Genomic DNA, 16905 nt, shown 5'->3' with positions numbered 1-16905 from the left:
GTGAACATGCTGGGAAGGTTGGCGTGGGACAGGACCTTGGTGATGCACACTCTGTTTTGCAAAGGTATGCCCAGGATACATGGGAGGTGTTGAACCTTCTCTCTTGCCTGGCATATGTGGTCTATGTCTCGCTGCCATACAGCAGTGTGCTGATGACACAGGTGTTGTACACTGCCATCTTTGTCTTCACTGTCAACTTCTGGTTTGTCCACACTTGGCTTGTGAGGTGAGCAATGTAAGCTTGTATGTGGACGTATGACGCAGGTTGTAAGCCTGGGCAGTGTTATATATGGGACAGGCTGTGTGCGTGAAGTTAATGAGGATGTTTAATACTTGTTTTTTCATCATTAAAAATAAATTAATCAAACAATCTTCCTCTGCCTCCTCTTCTTCTTTTCCCTAAACTCTGTGAAGGATCACTGGGGTGCTGAACAGAAAAACTGTTCGTCAGATTACTCCAGGTCTGTCAGTCACGGTGTGCCAAAGACTGGCAATAACGATGTTACAAAAAGAAGTCATTCCTTACAAGGAGTCCCCAAATGGTATTGAAAAAGAAAAGTCACCCCTTTCAAGCGTTCCCCAAACCTTTGCCGTTGGGGGCAACGTAGATGTGGCCCTCTGCAACACCCCCCAGTGCCTGCTGTGTGACTTCCTGCCGCGACTTGATGATGGGCCGCCCCGTCTCCTCGTCATGGAAGATGGTCAGGTCCTCTGGGGTCAGCTTCTGACTGGCCAGGGCCTCCAGCAGGTCCGGGCTGATCTCTGCATCCTCCGGGAGCTGCTCTGGGTCCAAGCCAGCTGCCTTGGCCACTGATAAGATGGACACAGGTGATGATGATGATCATATGAATACTTATAATTATAGTGCCTGTCCTCGGTCAGAGACCAAGCTCTCAGCACTTTACAAACACGGGGAGTCATTTGCACAACAGGCTGCCTAACTGGGTAGAGCCAAGTGATAGTTGCCAATTGGGCGCTCGTCATTCAGGTGCACATACACGGACACACATGCATGTGCATGCACATGCACACACACAAGCACACACACCCATACATAAAGTACTCATATGCGTGCGAACACAAAAATAAAGCACGCACAAATGCGTGTACACGCACTCACGTACATACACACACATAAGGCACACACAAGCAAGCATGCACAAATACACACACACTAAGCACACACAAGCATGCACTTAGACACACACACATGCACATGCACCCACATAAAACACACCCAAGCATGCACACATACACACACACGAGCACACGCACACACATACATTTCATTCCCTTATCAAACTTATATTTTCACACAAACAGCTACACATACAGAAAAACAAAGGTAAAAAATGAAATCATTCTTTATACTTCCGAGCAAAATTCACTCTCTTCTTCCCATGTCTCTTCAACTTAAGATTACAATTCAATATAACCTATAACAAAGTATAATTAGATAATTATAATTATCCTCACACTCCCCTGATTCTTATGGATCAGTAAAGTGTGTACAAAATTGTACTGCATTTCCCTATGATAATTTCATCATTTTATCAATCCCAGTTTACAACCAGGATACTATATACGTGCATAAATTTTCACTGTGATTGCTCTTGTTTTAGCTGTTTACTACAATGTGCTGGAGTGTAACAGTTGTTGCTTTGAATGTATGTTACCTCGTGCTTGAAGAAGAGCCTGTGGCTCGACACACTGCCTCTTTTATTTCATGTGAGTTGACTTGTACCAAGATTCTTTTAGTCTACCTCTTACTATGTTACTTTACGGGTTTTCTAAATTGTGCTTTTAGGATCCTTTTGTATGTTTCTGCTTCATCTTCTGTGCAAACTCGATTCATTTCAAGTACTGGATTTGTAAATCTCCTAAAGCTTGTTTCTGCTTGCATTTTAGCACTGTATGAAAATAAAGTAGTTGTAGTAGTAGCAGTCATAGAAATCAATACCTGCTGTGACGGGCGCCATAGCCGAGTGGTTAAAGCGTTGGACTTTCGATCTGAGGGTCCGGGGTTCGAATCACGGTGATGGTGCCTGGTGGGTGAAGGGTGGAGATTTTTACGATCTCCCAGGTCAACATATGTGCAGACCTGCCAGTGCCTGAACCCCCTTCGTGTGTATAAGCAAGCATAAGATCAAATACGCACGTTAAAGATCCTGTAATCCATGTCAGCGTTCGGTGGGTTATGGAAACAAGAACATACCCAGCATGCACACCCCCGAAAGCGGAGTATGGCTGCCTACATGGCAGGGTAAAAACGGTCATACACATAAAAAGCCCACTTGCATATACAAGTGAACGTGGGAGTTGAAGCCCCCGAACGCAGAAGAAGAAGAAGAAGAAGAAATACCTGCTGTGGTCAGGGACTGGCGGATGAGGTCCTTGTACTCATCAGTTGTAGGGCCTGCACTGCTCGCCCTCTGCTGGGTGGTCATGATCTGATCTATGGCCCCCTGCGTACAACAATGGGAGGGTGGTTGTAGGTCCACTCATCTCAGTCCAAATTATGCACAAACACAATCTCAGTTTAGAAAATGAAGAGTTTGGAAATTTTTATTTTTTTTTTTTTTTTTTTAAATGTTTTACCATCAAACATGACATCTTGCCATTTTCAAGATTCATAGGAATCATTATGTTTTTGTTTTTTTTTTTTTTTTTTTTTTTTTTTTTTTTAAAGAAACCCACCCTACAGGTCTATCATACAGATAAAAACATTATCAGTGTAAACACTAAGGAAATCAAGTCTTTACTATTAAGATTGTATCTACACATTTATAATTTTTCACACAGTCGATCTTTGCATTTTTTTCTGATTTTTTAAAATTTTTATACAGCTGTATTGAATATTTTCTTTAAGTTTTTGACTGATTTGTTGTTGCAACTTGTTTTCTTTGTTTGTTTGTTTTTAAATTTTTTTTTTAATATAACCATTTTTATTAACTTATATGTTGTTGATTAAAAAAAATGCACTACTGATAATGCAAAGGAGACTTGAACTGATACTACTGAGCTTGCAAAGAAAAAAAAACCACTTTGAAATAACAAAATGTACATATGAACAGCATATACTAATATACAAAATTAATACAGATTCCTTGCATATTATATTTTAGTTGGTTTTTTATTTTCTTTTTATTAATAATAAAAAGCCAGTGAGATGCCCACATGCTGTTCATTGATAAAAATATATAATTTTCTGATAAAGGAAACAGCATGAAAAAAAGAGAGAAGAATGAGACAGACAGACAGCGGCAAAAAGACAGACAGCAGCAAAAAGACAGAGAAAGATTAAGACACAGGATAATGACCAAGTAAGTGACCAAGATGGCATTCAAAACATGAAAAGTAGCAGAACTTGACAAAGCACCAAAGCCCAGCCGAAGGAAAAGAGAGCAAATGATAATTATAGTAATAAAGACAATAATAATCGTAATCATAATCATCATCATCATCAATCATAATAGCGATAATAAAAAGAAAAGAAAAGCAAAAGCATGAACCACAGAAATTATACCATCACTCTCCCATGATCCCGATAAATTAGTAAGACATGTCCACACAAACAAAAACTGTTTTCAGTGTTGAAGATTCTCTGAGTCTGGATACATACAACAGAATGTTTTCTCTACTCAGAATTTAAAGTTTGAACTTACTTACTTTACCTTATAGACAACCAAAAGGGACAAGTAATTTGAAAACTTGATTCTGAGTAAAGAAAACTTTCTCCTACAACACAGTCTGAAAACAAAGAAACATCATCAGATAATAGTAGGCAGCCATCACCGAAATGTCACACAGAAAAGGGACCTGACCTATATAACTGTGCAGAACAAAATCATTTTCATCACACATTCATATATTAAAACATAACTGTAAAAGTGTTGTTTTTTTTTAAATTTTATTAATTTTTTTTTAATAAACATTTTTAAAGAATCAAATCCATGCATTCATTCATATACGATCATTCATTTTCAGCTTAGTACTGCTGGTTAAAAGGCTGATTAATGATCTGTCTGTCTGGTTTGACAACTTTGACAGCTGAAAGAGTGCGATCTCAAATTTGATCTTCTTTCACACTGTGTCAGAATCAATGCTTCAGTTCCAAATAATTAAAAAAATGAATTAAAAAAAAGAAGAAAAAAAAATGTTAACACTTCATGCAGTTTACCTCACCTTGTAAAGTATGTAACAAGTCTTTGGAAAATATGAGTCTTAATTTTGTTTTGTTGTTTTGTTTTCATACATCAAATTTAAAAAAAAAGAAGAAAAACCTCCATATCTAATTTGATTAGCAAACACTGTCAAAATCATGTTGCAAAAATAACTTAGTCTCTTGCTAATTTTTTATGTACAATGCTAACTTGTTTTCCCCCAGAGCAGGAGACTGACTGTTCAACACTGATCTCATGACCTGAAACAATATCACAATCCAGGAGACTGACTGTTCAACACTGATCTCATGATCTGAAACAATATCACACTCCAGGAGACTGACTGTTCAACACTGATCTCATGATTTGAAACAATATCACACTCCAGGAGACTGACTGTTCAACACTGATCTCATGATCTGAAACAATATCACAGCCCAGGAGACTGTTCAACACTGATCTCATGATTTGAAACAATATCACAATCCAGGAGACTGACTGTTCAACACTGATCTCATGATCTGAAACAATATCACAATCCACGAGACTGACTGTTCAACACTGATCTCATGATTTGAAACAATATCACAGTCCAGGAGACTGACTGTTCAACACTGATCTCACGATTTGAACTGTTCAACACTGATCTCATGATCTGAAACAATATCACAATGCAGGAGACTGACTGTTCAACACTGATCTCATGATTTGAAACAATATCACAATCCAGGAGACTGACTGTTCAACACTGATCTCATGATTTGAAACAATGTCACAATCCAGGAGACTGACTGTTCAACACTGATCTCATGATCTGAAACAATATCACACTCCAGGAGACTGACTGTTCAACACTGATCTCGTGATCTGAAACAATATCACAATCCAGGAGACTGTTCAACACTGATCTCATGATCTGAAACAATATCACAATCCACACTGATCTCATGATCTGAAACAATATCACAGTCCAGGAGACTGACTGTTCAACACTGATCTCATGATCTGAAACAATATCACACTCCAGGAGACTGACTGTTCAACACTGATCTCATGATCTGAAACAATATCACAATCCAGGAGACTGTTCAACACTGATCTCATGATCTGAAACAATATCACAATCCACACTGATCTCATGATCTGAAACAATATCACAGTCCAGGAGACTGACTGTTCAACACTGATCTCATGATCTGAAACAATATCACACTCCAGGAGACTGACTGTTCAACACTGATCTCATGATTTGAAACAATATCACACTCCAGGAGACTGACTGTTCAACACTGATCTCATGATCTGAAACAATATCACAATCCAGGAGACTGACTGTTCAACACTGATCTCATGATCTGAAACAATATCACAATCCAGGAGACTGACTGTTCAACACTGATCTCATGATCTGAAACAATATCACACTCCAGGAGACTGACTGTTCAACACTGATCTCATGATCTGAAACAATATCACACTCCAGGAGACTGACTGTTCAACACTGATCTCATGATCTGAAACAATATCACAGTCCATGAGACTGACTGTTCAACACTGATCTCATGATCTGAATCAATATCACAATGCAGGAGACTGACTGTTCAACACTGATCTCATGATCTGAAACAATATCACAGTCCAGGAGACTGACTGTTCAACACTGATCTCATGATCTGAAACAATATCACACTCCAGGAGACTGACTGTTCAACACTGATCTCATGATCTGAAACAATATCACAATCCAGGAGACTGACTGTTCAACACTGATCTCATGATCTGAAACAATATCACAGCCCAGGAGACTGACTGTTCAACACTGATCTCATGACCTGAAACAATATCACAATCCAGAAACTGACCTTTATAGTAATGAATGGATCTCTACGTACCGTAATCGGAATATGTTCATAAATTGTTCAGCCATCATTTTTATGGCTTATTGATAATTCTCAAGGATAGTAATAATTTTGCAATAATTTAGCTTTTTCCTGAAAGGTTTAAGAGCAATTCCATACCATACAGTATATATGAATAGTGGAAATACATTAAATTCACCTTTAAACTGAGAGAAAGAGATATTCATACAAAAAACAACACACAACAAAACAAACAAACAAACAAAAAACCACCCAGAAACAGAGACAGAGAGTCAATGACAGATCTTTTCTGTGGGATAATTTAACAATTCAGAGCAGACACACATTAAAGAATGTCAGACAAAATTAATGTCATGAGAATCATTCTCGTGAGACAGACAGTGGATATATGAATGGAGGAAAAAAAAATGTTGTTGTTCTTTTTTGCAAACAAACCTCAAACATGGCAATGCTCATCTAAAACAAATCAAGAAGAACATGATTTAAAAACAGAACAGTGTTCACATGCCTTGTCACCAAACATATATTACAATGTAATTGGTCAACTTCCTTCAAGCATGAATAAAAACAAGTCAGTCATCGTGTGAATTGTTCACTGACTGCCCATAAATAATAGACAAATTTACAACCAAAAACAAAACAAAACAAACAAACATGGACATGAAAATGGTGCCCTTAAAGAAAGAACAAAAATGTGCAAGTTATTTGCAAGTAAAATTGGTGCAAAAAAAAAAGGGAAAAAAAAGAAAAAAAGAAACAAAAAAAAACATGCAAAAAAAAAAAGAAAAAGAAAAAAATGTATATATATATATATATATATATATATATATATATATATATATATATATATATATATATATATATAACGTGATTGATTAACAACCTTGGATGCTTACACGTGCAAATATACAAATGCAAAATTGCATGCGATAACCATGGATACATATGCAAAAATACAAATGAATGCAATGCATGCAAAAGTCAATGCAGAGGGGTGCATACATGCATAGGATGTGCACATGCATGTGCACACACTGCCATGTGCTTATCAAAGAAGAGGGTTATGCAGAAAGAGCACATTTCACCTGCATACAGAAGCCTACCATAATCACATTTTTCGTATAAAAAATATCTGTAACTGAAAACAACAAATCTGATAAGAATTACCAACTACGCAAGTATACAGAAGTATCAATTAAGTATGCTTTATATCTGCATAGTCCATGCACTGCAATGGAACTTCCTCTTTTCCACTATCTCTAGCTTATAACAGTTGGAGTACAGTCCCATCTTCTCACGATGAACAATACAGGACCACAAACCAAAGGTACAATGACAGGTGAGAAAAAAAAAGAAGAAGTTATAATGCAGATCCTGTAAATATTTCCTTGAAGCACCCAGTTCCAGCCTAGCACTTAGACATTGTAACTGAGACAATATCACACTAAGAGAGAGTCTAGCAACTGAACCAAAAAAAAAAAAAAAAAAAAAAAAAAAAATCTTGATTCTGAAGGTGAGCCTGGTGCTGTTTGTACATTGCATGATGCTGTACTGTACATTGTTTTATGTTACCTTGTATTGCAATGTTATTTTGCACTACGCTGAACTGAAATGCATAGTACAGTTTTATCAGTTTTCCGTTTCACACTACACAGTACTGTGTTGCATTGAACTGCACTGTATTGAACTGCAATGCATTTCATGTGTTTCTACAACAAAAATAAGTTCTCAGGGTTTAATGTGCTTCTGCATCACAAGAGTACATCCCCTGTGTTTTCTTTCACTCTCTCATTGTGTGTGTGTGTGTGTGTGTGTGTGTTTTCTTCAGTTTAACGTCTATTCACTATAAGTGCTTTTAGACCGAAAGGAGTAAAGTAGTGTATAAAGGAAAGAGAATGCATGTGAATATTAGTGAAAAAAAAAAAAAAAAATGTGTGTGTGTGTGTGTGTGTGTGTGTGTGTGTGTGTGTGTGTGTGTAAACCAGTCTGATAAATTGCTATTAAAATGAGGCAAGGGTAAGTCTTAAAGTGCTGTGGAGTCTCTGCAACATAATTATGGTTTATGGACCAAAACTCTGACATTATGATCGTCTGGAGAAGGGAAGAGAAAGACTCATGCCCTGTGTGGTGTTAAATAATGGACTAGTCTCAGAATAAACAGATAAAACCATGAACCACCAATTTTGTTTTAAGATCAGCAATAAAAATTCTTTCACTTCTGCACTTTCATGTCCTATGAGCCTACACGATTGTCAAGACTGAGAAGGAGAAGAAAATTGAACGTTTGTTCATATTACTGACTGGACTGAATCAAGGTGCCCCAAGCTGTTCCGGCACATGTATGCATGTAAATAAGACACATTGTCATGTACATAATCTCACCACCTGATGCCATACACAATACTTCTCAGTGCAATAAAAAATACAGCTGAGGTTTGAATAGCAATGAGTGAATTGGAAAACACACACACACACACACACACAAACACACACACACAAACACACACACACACACGACACACACACACACATTGACCTCATCAGATGAACATTACATGCCGTTATTAAAGTTTTCCATACAAACAGCCACACACAGAAAACGCAAACAGACATTTTCACTGCAATATCAGCCAATCATTTGTTCCACAAACATGCATACACAAAGGCAAAAGAACTAAGCAGAAACAAGACAAAGTGATTCCTCAACCTACAAAGAAAATCATAATCAACAATCTCCCAAAGAGAGAAATCAGAAGTGAGTCTAGATAACCAGAAACAAGTCTAAATCACTGGGGAAAAAAAGAAAAAAAAAAAAGAAAAAAAAAGAAAAAGAAAATGAGCCAACTGTGTAAACAATCTTAAATCTATAACTTCAGAAACAGGATCATGGCAGCAAAACTGTCTTCACATGAGCAGCAACGGCAAATTGTGGGGGGTAAAAAAAAACAAAGCAGCGCACAAGGTCACACATCTAAATGCACTCTATAGAATATATGCAAAAGGCAGCACTGGCCCCACACCACTGTTATTATGTGTGTGCATGTGTTTATATACTAACCACACAACACTGATGAGTTGGACCATGACATTCTGTGCCTTAGTTACCGACCATTAAAGGTTAGACATTCAACACAATTGTTATCAGTTCTTTGCTTTAACTCACAGTCATCTCATTCCTTGAATTCAAATAAAAGATTGATTAGATGTTACAGATACTGTTTTACAATGCTGATAAAGAGTTTTGCTACATAAAGGACAGGGAAAGATTCAATATTAGTGATTAACTGGTTACAGACTTGTTACATGTGAGAAAAGAGATCCTGTACAGTTAAAGCTGTTATTTTCATATCCACAGCTCTTAGAAGGTTCCTTACGCTCCTTGACAATTAGTATCATACAACTTTCATCAAAGAGATGGAATTAACTCAAGAACAGAAGAGTTCAGAAGAACCTAACAATGGAGTAATTCACTTAAAAACAAACCTAACCAATGATTTTTTTAAAATTATTTTTATGACTAAAACTGACAAATGCAACAGGGTTAGACACTTGCACGATGTCATTTGTTAACAAGAGCCTGATATAACTAAGACACAGAATGACTATCGTGTCCAACTCATCTTGCCCAGACGGTGACAATCTTACGGATTTTAAAGTATCCTGCACAGAGTGACTGCGCGAGATGTCACGAGTCGGATGTGAATCCATCCACAAATCTGCTGCAATCTACAGGGGTAATAAGACAAATCAGTCACACCATTGATTAATTTACAGCTCAACAATTTATCTACTTACCACACATGACTTTGATATGTATATACAAGTATTACTGATGATTCCAACACAAAGGAATATAGAATCTTTCAACAACAAAAAATTCAAAAAAGAGAAAACCACACACAGCAATTCCAATACACAGACAAAAAGTTTGTGTGTCATTGACCAATATATTTCACAGTCTAATGAATGAACTGAAATGAATCTTTTTTTTAAATTATCTTTTAAATGCATATGCTATGTGCATTTTCTCTATAACAATATTTTGTTTTCTCTCTCAGTGTATTAAATGCTGCCCATATGGATAAATGTACAAGTTTCATCTATCTACATTGTTAAACACAAAGTTAATTCATTTGGAATTTTGCATATTTACTGTCACGAATAAAAAATCATAGTGAAAAAAAAAATCATACATCTTTCTGCAGATCTTTTATGATAATTTCTATGTTATGGCAACTGTATATATATATGATAGTCAGTTATGTCCGACTATGACCATCAGAATAGCAGAGGAGGCAACTGCTGTTCCGACTATTTGGGCTAGAATTTGATTATAGTAGAGAGTGTCTTGCCCAAGTACATCCCCACTCTCTTGGCCAAGAGGGTTTTTAGGACAGTTGGCGTTGGGATGGTTCCCAAAGGCCAACTAGCCCACAAGGCTGCAGCACTAAGAGCCAGTGCAATTTTGCCTCCTAGTTTGAGAGTCATAGTCCTTCACAAAAGACTAAGCTGTAAATGGTTTCCCATTGACTGGAGAAACCATTGATAATACAGCTCTCACTTTGCTGTTGGCCCAAATGTAAACTTATGTCAATCTGTGATATAAGCTGAGTGTTAACTGTAACTGATGACTCATACAACACAATGAAGCATATACATTTGTGTCTATCTGTCTGGATATCTAAGCAGTAAGGAGAACCCAAATGGCAATATTTTGCATTCAGAGAAACATATGCCATTTTGGCTTGTATATATATATATATATATATATATATATATATATATATATATATATATCTGGCTTGGAATTTAATGTAATAATGCAAAATTAAATAAAAACAAAATTTTCAGACTGTAAGTGCCAGGAAAAAGAAAACTGCATCTCCTCTTGCACACAAAGAACAAATGATTTTGATACTGCATTTTCCCTCTCTTTTTTTTTCTTTTTTTTTTTGTTGATGTACAATCATATATGTGAATATGCACATATAATCATATATGCGAATATGCGCAAATACATGTAGCACACACATACAAACACACACACGCACACACACACACACACACACACAACTTAAACCTGGAAAAAAATCACTTGAAACTCATCTGAAAAAAAAAAAAAAAAAAAAGGGGGACAGGAAAAGTGCATGACAATGCTGACAATCTGAAGCCGATTCAGACACACAGGTTCAGTGACTGTCCTGCAGTTACCTACCCGGACATCTTGCTCCAGATCCTGACCAGCTTGGTTGTTGCTCAGAACGCTCTCTGCAATTCGCTTGGCGTGCTCCGTCAGGGTGTCCAGAATGTCCTGTTCTGTCACGCTGGATTGACGGGAAGCTACAAACATGGTGACAGCACAAGACAAGATCAGCCTCAAACATCAATAAATATACACTCAAGTTGCTTTGAACTGTGGGTAAGAAAGAGAATGTCAGTATCAACTGTATAACACAAGAAACCTTTACTGCTCTGTCAATTGTGTGAAGAAAATAAATTATTCAAAGTTTAACATAAAAAAGTATCATCAGACAGAAAAAAAAGAAGAAAAAGAAAAAAAAAAAATCCAAAAAACGGAATAAAATCAATCACAAACATATACAAGAAATAAGAATTCTACACATTCTACATTATACATTCAAATTCACTGAAACATATAATGATCAAATGTACAGGAAATCTAACAAAGGGTCTATATATGAATACATTTTAGTGTTACAACAATGCCAATTAATTTATTGACAAATGCAAATCATTTTGCACACATATACTATTCTTAATCATTACCTGTAAATAATAAAACAAAACTTTCACCTTGAACACAGTGGACATAATACAATATTTTGCTAAATGATATCATCTGAACAATCTACTGGTATTTCCATTGTATCCATTTAAAGATGGGTGTGTTAACACAAATAAATCTTTCATTATCTGGTCTGTCACTACTTTAACAGATAGTTACACACATACACACACCACAGCCAAACTTTCTGCCAAGGAACCATCAGCCACTGAAATAAAGGCTGCAAATAATGAAAATACTCATAAAGCTTGCAGATTTGCGACTGCAACACAACATTTTTCGATTCTCGATGGGAACAAAGGCATCAGGCACTCACATGACTTCCTGAGAAACAACATGCAATTAAAGGGTATGGTACATTCATCATTACATTGTTAAACATATCAGAATAGTTGTTTGAAGTGCTTGCCATTGAAAATACAAATGTGTAAGTGTTCAAAGCATATTATGCAGAAAATGCATAAAAAAAGCAAATATTAAAAGTGCAGTGCCCCAAACAATATCAGAACAACAGTGAGCTGGGTTTGTGGTTTGTTCACCCTTTAATATTTTTGTTTAATGAATAAACATTTTTTTTTTTAAATCCATGTGCACATGCAGTTTATCACACACTGAAATCCTGTTTTAGATCTGGAAAAAAAATACTGTGCAAACCTTACATCACATGCAAGAAATAAAGATTGGAAAACGGGATTTTTTTTTTTTTTTTTTTTTTTTGAAGTTACTGACACATCATCATCAATGTTAATGTTTTTTCACAGTGGCCGTGACAACAATTACAGAAGCGTGGTAAGATCTCACCAAACCTGGTGCTGTATCAGCTAGCTGGTTAATTCTTCATAACACACCAACTGCAAGTCATCCTACCTAAAGTGACAGTTTCAGTTTCAGCCGGTTCCTCCACCACCGATTCCTGCACTGTCATTCTGGTGCGATGACCATATGATGGGGTCCCTGGAGGGGTCAGAAGCTGACTTCCCTCCACAGACAACACCAGACCCTGATTGTGCGGCTCCTCACCAGACACTTTCGCTGCTCCATCTGTGGCGGAGGATGGGGTAAAAAGAGGACGTTGGTCTTCCAGGGGTATCTCTACGTCTTCATGTTCTGATGGGTCTGGGTCATCTTCATTCCACTGGAGGTCTTTGCTTTCCTCTCCTCCTAAAGGTGGTGTTGTCATTCTGGCTTCAGACAATCGGGTGCTGACTGACCTTGAGCCATGCTTGGTGGAAGCCTTGACCTGACTACGATTGGACATCTTACTGCTAGATGAGTGACGTCCGCTCACTTTTGCACTGCCTGCAGGCTTCAGTGGAGATGCCTGACCGCTGCTTACTGCATCCATTTTGGCTGATGATTGGACTGATGACCTGGCATCAGGCTCACTGGAATGCCGGCCATGCTGGCTGGATGGAGCATGCGATCCTGCTTTGCTGGGAACCCGAGAGGTTTTGGATTCAGCTGTCGGAGTGGTTCCTGTTTTGCTGTTGGACTTCTCTGATCGTGCAGAGATCAGTGGCTTGGATATGCGACCTGCATCTTCTGTCTCATTTTCTTCCCTGTCCATCTCTGCAGTGGTAGCTCCTGCTGCCGTAGATGGTGCTCTGCTTCCAGTAACTATGGTTTCCTCCTTGATCATGCTGTTCTCACCGTGCAGCTGATCTGCTACCTGACCTGAACCTGTTCTGCTTGTCGCTCTCTTGCTTGATGCAGCTCTGCTCCTGGCTGTTTTACTGCTCCCTTGCCGGCTCTCTGCCTTGCTCTCAGTGTGCCTACTTTCAGCTGTACTGCCAGGCTTTCCACTGTCACTGGCAGTGTGTACACGAGACAGCTCAGAGGCTTGTTTACCAGCAACAGAGCTGGCAGCACGGCTTGGTGTAGCACTCTCTTTGCCAGATTCTTCCAACACAACATCCAGAGTCTCTTTTCCTGGGGACAGTTGTTCTTCAACTGCTCCACCTTCCTTTTCTCCACTCTCTCTGCCTGATTCCCTGTGTGAAGCAGTGATGGAGGATGCTCGAGGGGTCTGCTGTCCTACAGAATCAGAGTCGGTTTGCAAGGCCACAGACCTGGATCTAGGAGTGTCTGGCACTCCCTCATCAACTTCAACATCTTCATCTGACTGTGGTCGGGACGGGACGGAGGCTGGTGTGGGTCTTGGGCCATTGACACTGGGAACAGGCTCTGTACCCAGCATGTTGCCTGGGGTCAATGATGTTCCTGGGGTGGTGTGTTTAGATGGCAGGTGATGAGCCGACTGTTTGGGGGAGGGACCAGAACTCGGAGGTCCTGGAGTTGTGTGCTTGGATGCTGGCGTTGGTCCATTATCCCATGGACTGGGCTGACCATCCTGTCGTGAAAGGTGAGACTCTTGTGACTTGGTGCCACCATCTGCAGTGATGTACAGATCTGGAGGAGAGGGATGACTGCTGCTTTGTTGGCTGGCAGGAGTGAGGTATTTGTGTGGTGTCTCCTGGGGAATGGCTTCCAAAGTGGGTTCTCGACTTAAGTTGGGCACCTCCTCCTCTTCTGGTCTCTCTGTGATGCGAGCCCATCGTTCATTATCTTCATCAGAGGGACTGTCTTCATCGTGTGTGTGTTCTGCAGTGGACACTGATTCCTTCTGCCCTGTTACCAGTACAATTCAACTGTCAATTCAAAACATAATTTTGGAAAAATAAATGATGTATATTTTTTCAAGAACTTTTTCTATATAAGTACATCAAAAAAATATCTGACAATATTCAATTTTTGAAGTATTTGATACCATGTATCACAATGAAGCGATAACGGGCACTGTGATTAAGACAGAGCAATGGATAAACTAAATATACCTGTAACTACACCTGAAGACTTGTAAACAAAATTTTGATTGAACCGAATTTTGAAAACAAAAGTACACTTTACTAGATAATAGTTTTTGCCATTGCCTGTTGTTTCAACAAAAATCATGTACCTTTCAAGAAAATACATCAATATGTAACACATAAGAATATTATTTTTGACAGCGATTTTTCACAGTCAAAGAAAAATGTGAAATAACTCTCAACTTAAAAGTGAGACTCAAGGAAAAAGGTAAATATTTGAATTTACCCTTAAAATTCATAAGATTCTTTTCCAACATTCAACACAGATGCCACATTTCAAATTTGGAACCATGCCATTAACTTTGAAAGCAACACAAAGCTAGATGTCTTCTGCCTCAACAATTATACAATAAATATTTAATCTAAGAAGAGTCACACAAATAAAAAGCACATTGATATACTTATACAATCAAGTTAGTCACAGTTCCAATAGATACAGTTAACAAATATTATAAGCATGACGATCAAGTCAAGTTATGAGCTGCACATTTTCAACTCAACAACAATAACAAAAAGCAAATGATTTAACAACACTCACACTTTTGTTGTTCTCTCTCTCTCTCTCTCTCTCTCTCTCTCTCTCACACACACACACACACACACACACACTCACACACACACACACAATACAAACACAGCAGTATTATCAGATACATTTTGTACATATACAGTCAAATTAGTCACAGTTTAATAGGCTACATTTACCAAACATCAACAATGACAATGAAGTCAAGTTACAGGCTGCACATTTTCAGCTCAACAGCAATACCGAAAACAACAGTTTCACAACAGTTCATATTCTCTCACACTTTTCTTTTTCTCTCTCTCACAAACTACAACCAGAACAACATTATAGACATTAGCGGTTTCTTCTGGTTAAAACACAGGCAACAACAATTAGCAGCACAGCCACCACATGACAGCAGCCATGTCTACCTCCATCGTAGGAGAGTCCCGGCAGACTTCGCATACTGCCTGTCTTGACTAAACCACCTTCCCCCTCATTCTCTTTGAGTGCATAGCTCCAGCTATGGATGGACATTGTAGCATCTATATCTCCGCTGGTGTAATCGATTTCTGCCAAACAGGAAGGGAGGATAGGCAGACATAGGAGAGGAGGTTGAATGCAGGGCCACCATAACATAGACACGCAAGAGTGAAAACCATTCATAATCTGTGTATATATAATGGCAGTATCAACACTGGAAATAGGAAGAAGATCATCATATGAAATTTGTTTGTTTGTTGTTGTTTTGTTTGGTCCAAAAGTTTCTGGTAGAACTAACAGAAAGCAAGTTTGAAGCAAGACAGGAAGATGATATAGTGATATCACTGAGCGCGCGCGCACACACACACACACACACACACACACACACACACACGCATGCATGCATGCACACACAGAGAGAGAGAGAGAGAGAGAGAGAGAGAGAGAGAGTACAAATATATATACAAAGAACTGAAGAAAAAGGGAAAAAAAGTAAAAGAATGGGAGGCTGCAAACACCCATAACTATAAACAATGTCATCTTCAGTTCAAAGGTTAGACTTAACCAGGTAAAAAATATATCTAAATAAAACCCTGTCACCTCAGAAATTACAAGTAGTTTGATTTTAAAGAGATGCAAACTTTAAAAAAAAAAAAAAAAAAATCAAGAAAGCAATTATATCAAAAAAAAAAAAAAAAGGAACAAAAGAAAGTGGAGAGAATTAAATGTTTAAAGAAAAATGCTAATGACTTATTAAAAAAAAAAATTGTATCAATAACTAAAGGAAAAGACAAGAGAGAATGAAAATAATCGAAGAAATGATTCAAATCATGAAAACAGTTTCTACATGAATATTTTGGACATGAAATAAACATATTATTATCTTGGATTAAAAACAATAAAACTTCAAACACCACCGTTTGACCCAATGTTAAAAAAACCAACTACATACACTTGGCTAATGGAAAAAAAAAATTTTTTTTTTAAATCACCACAGACAATTGCACAGTCATACACAGAACAAGCAAATGGACTTACAAAAACACTGCACTGAAATACTTATTCACACATAAACAATACACACATAAATGAAAATACCCATCTCACCCCCTTGCTCCCCCCCCCCCCAAAAACCCCACCCCCAAAAAACAAAACAAAAAACAAACAAAAACAAAACAAAACAAACAAAACACACACACAC

At 37.9% G+C, this 16905-nt stretch overlaps 1 protein-coding gene across 5 annotated transcripts in view; it reads right to left on the bottom strand.

The window, feature by feature from the left end:
• Positions 1–16905, bottom strand: part of LOC143283663 (uncharacterized) — a 101113-nt gene that overhangs the window by 35480 nt on the left and 48728 nt on the right. For 4 of the 5 annotated variants that reach the window (XM_076589881.1, XM_076589903.1, XM_076589910.1 and 1 more), the window contains 4 exons: positions 11259–11383; positions 9689–9769; positions 2363–2465; positions 586–810 (listed from right to left, as the gene is read on the bottom strand). In XM_076589881.1, coding sequence (XP_076445996.1) covers positions 586–810; positions 2363–2465; positions 9689–9769; positions 11259–11383 — 534 coding nt within the window. Of the gene's footprint in view, positions 1–585; positions 811–2362; positions 2466–9688; positions 9770–11258; positions 11384–15652; positions 15794–16905 lie in introns of all 5 variants that reach the window. The other variant, XM_076589886.1, reaches the window with a different exon arrangement.

This window comes from Babylonia areolata, chromosome 1 (assembly GCF_041734735.1).
Source record: "Babylonia areolata isolate BAREFJ2019XMU chromosome 1, ASM4173473v1, whole genome shotgun sequence".
Lineage (NCBI taxonomy): Eukaryota > Metazoa > Mollusca > Gastropoda > Neogastropoda > Buccinidae > Babylonia > Babylonia areolata.
The sequence above is the reverse complement of the archived record's forward strand: the minus strand, read 5'-3'. Positions and strand labels throughout refer to the sequence as shown.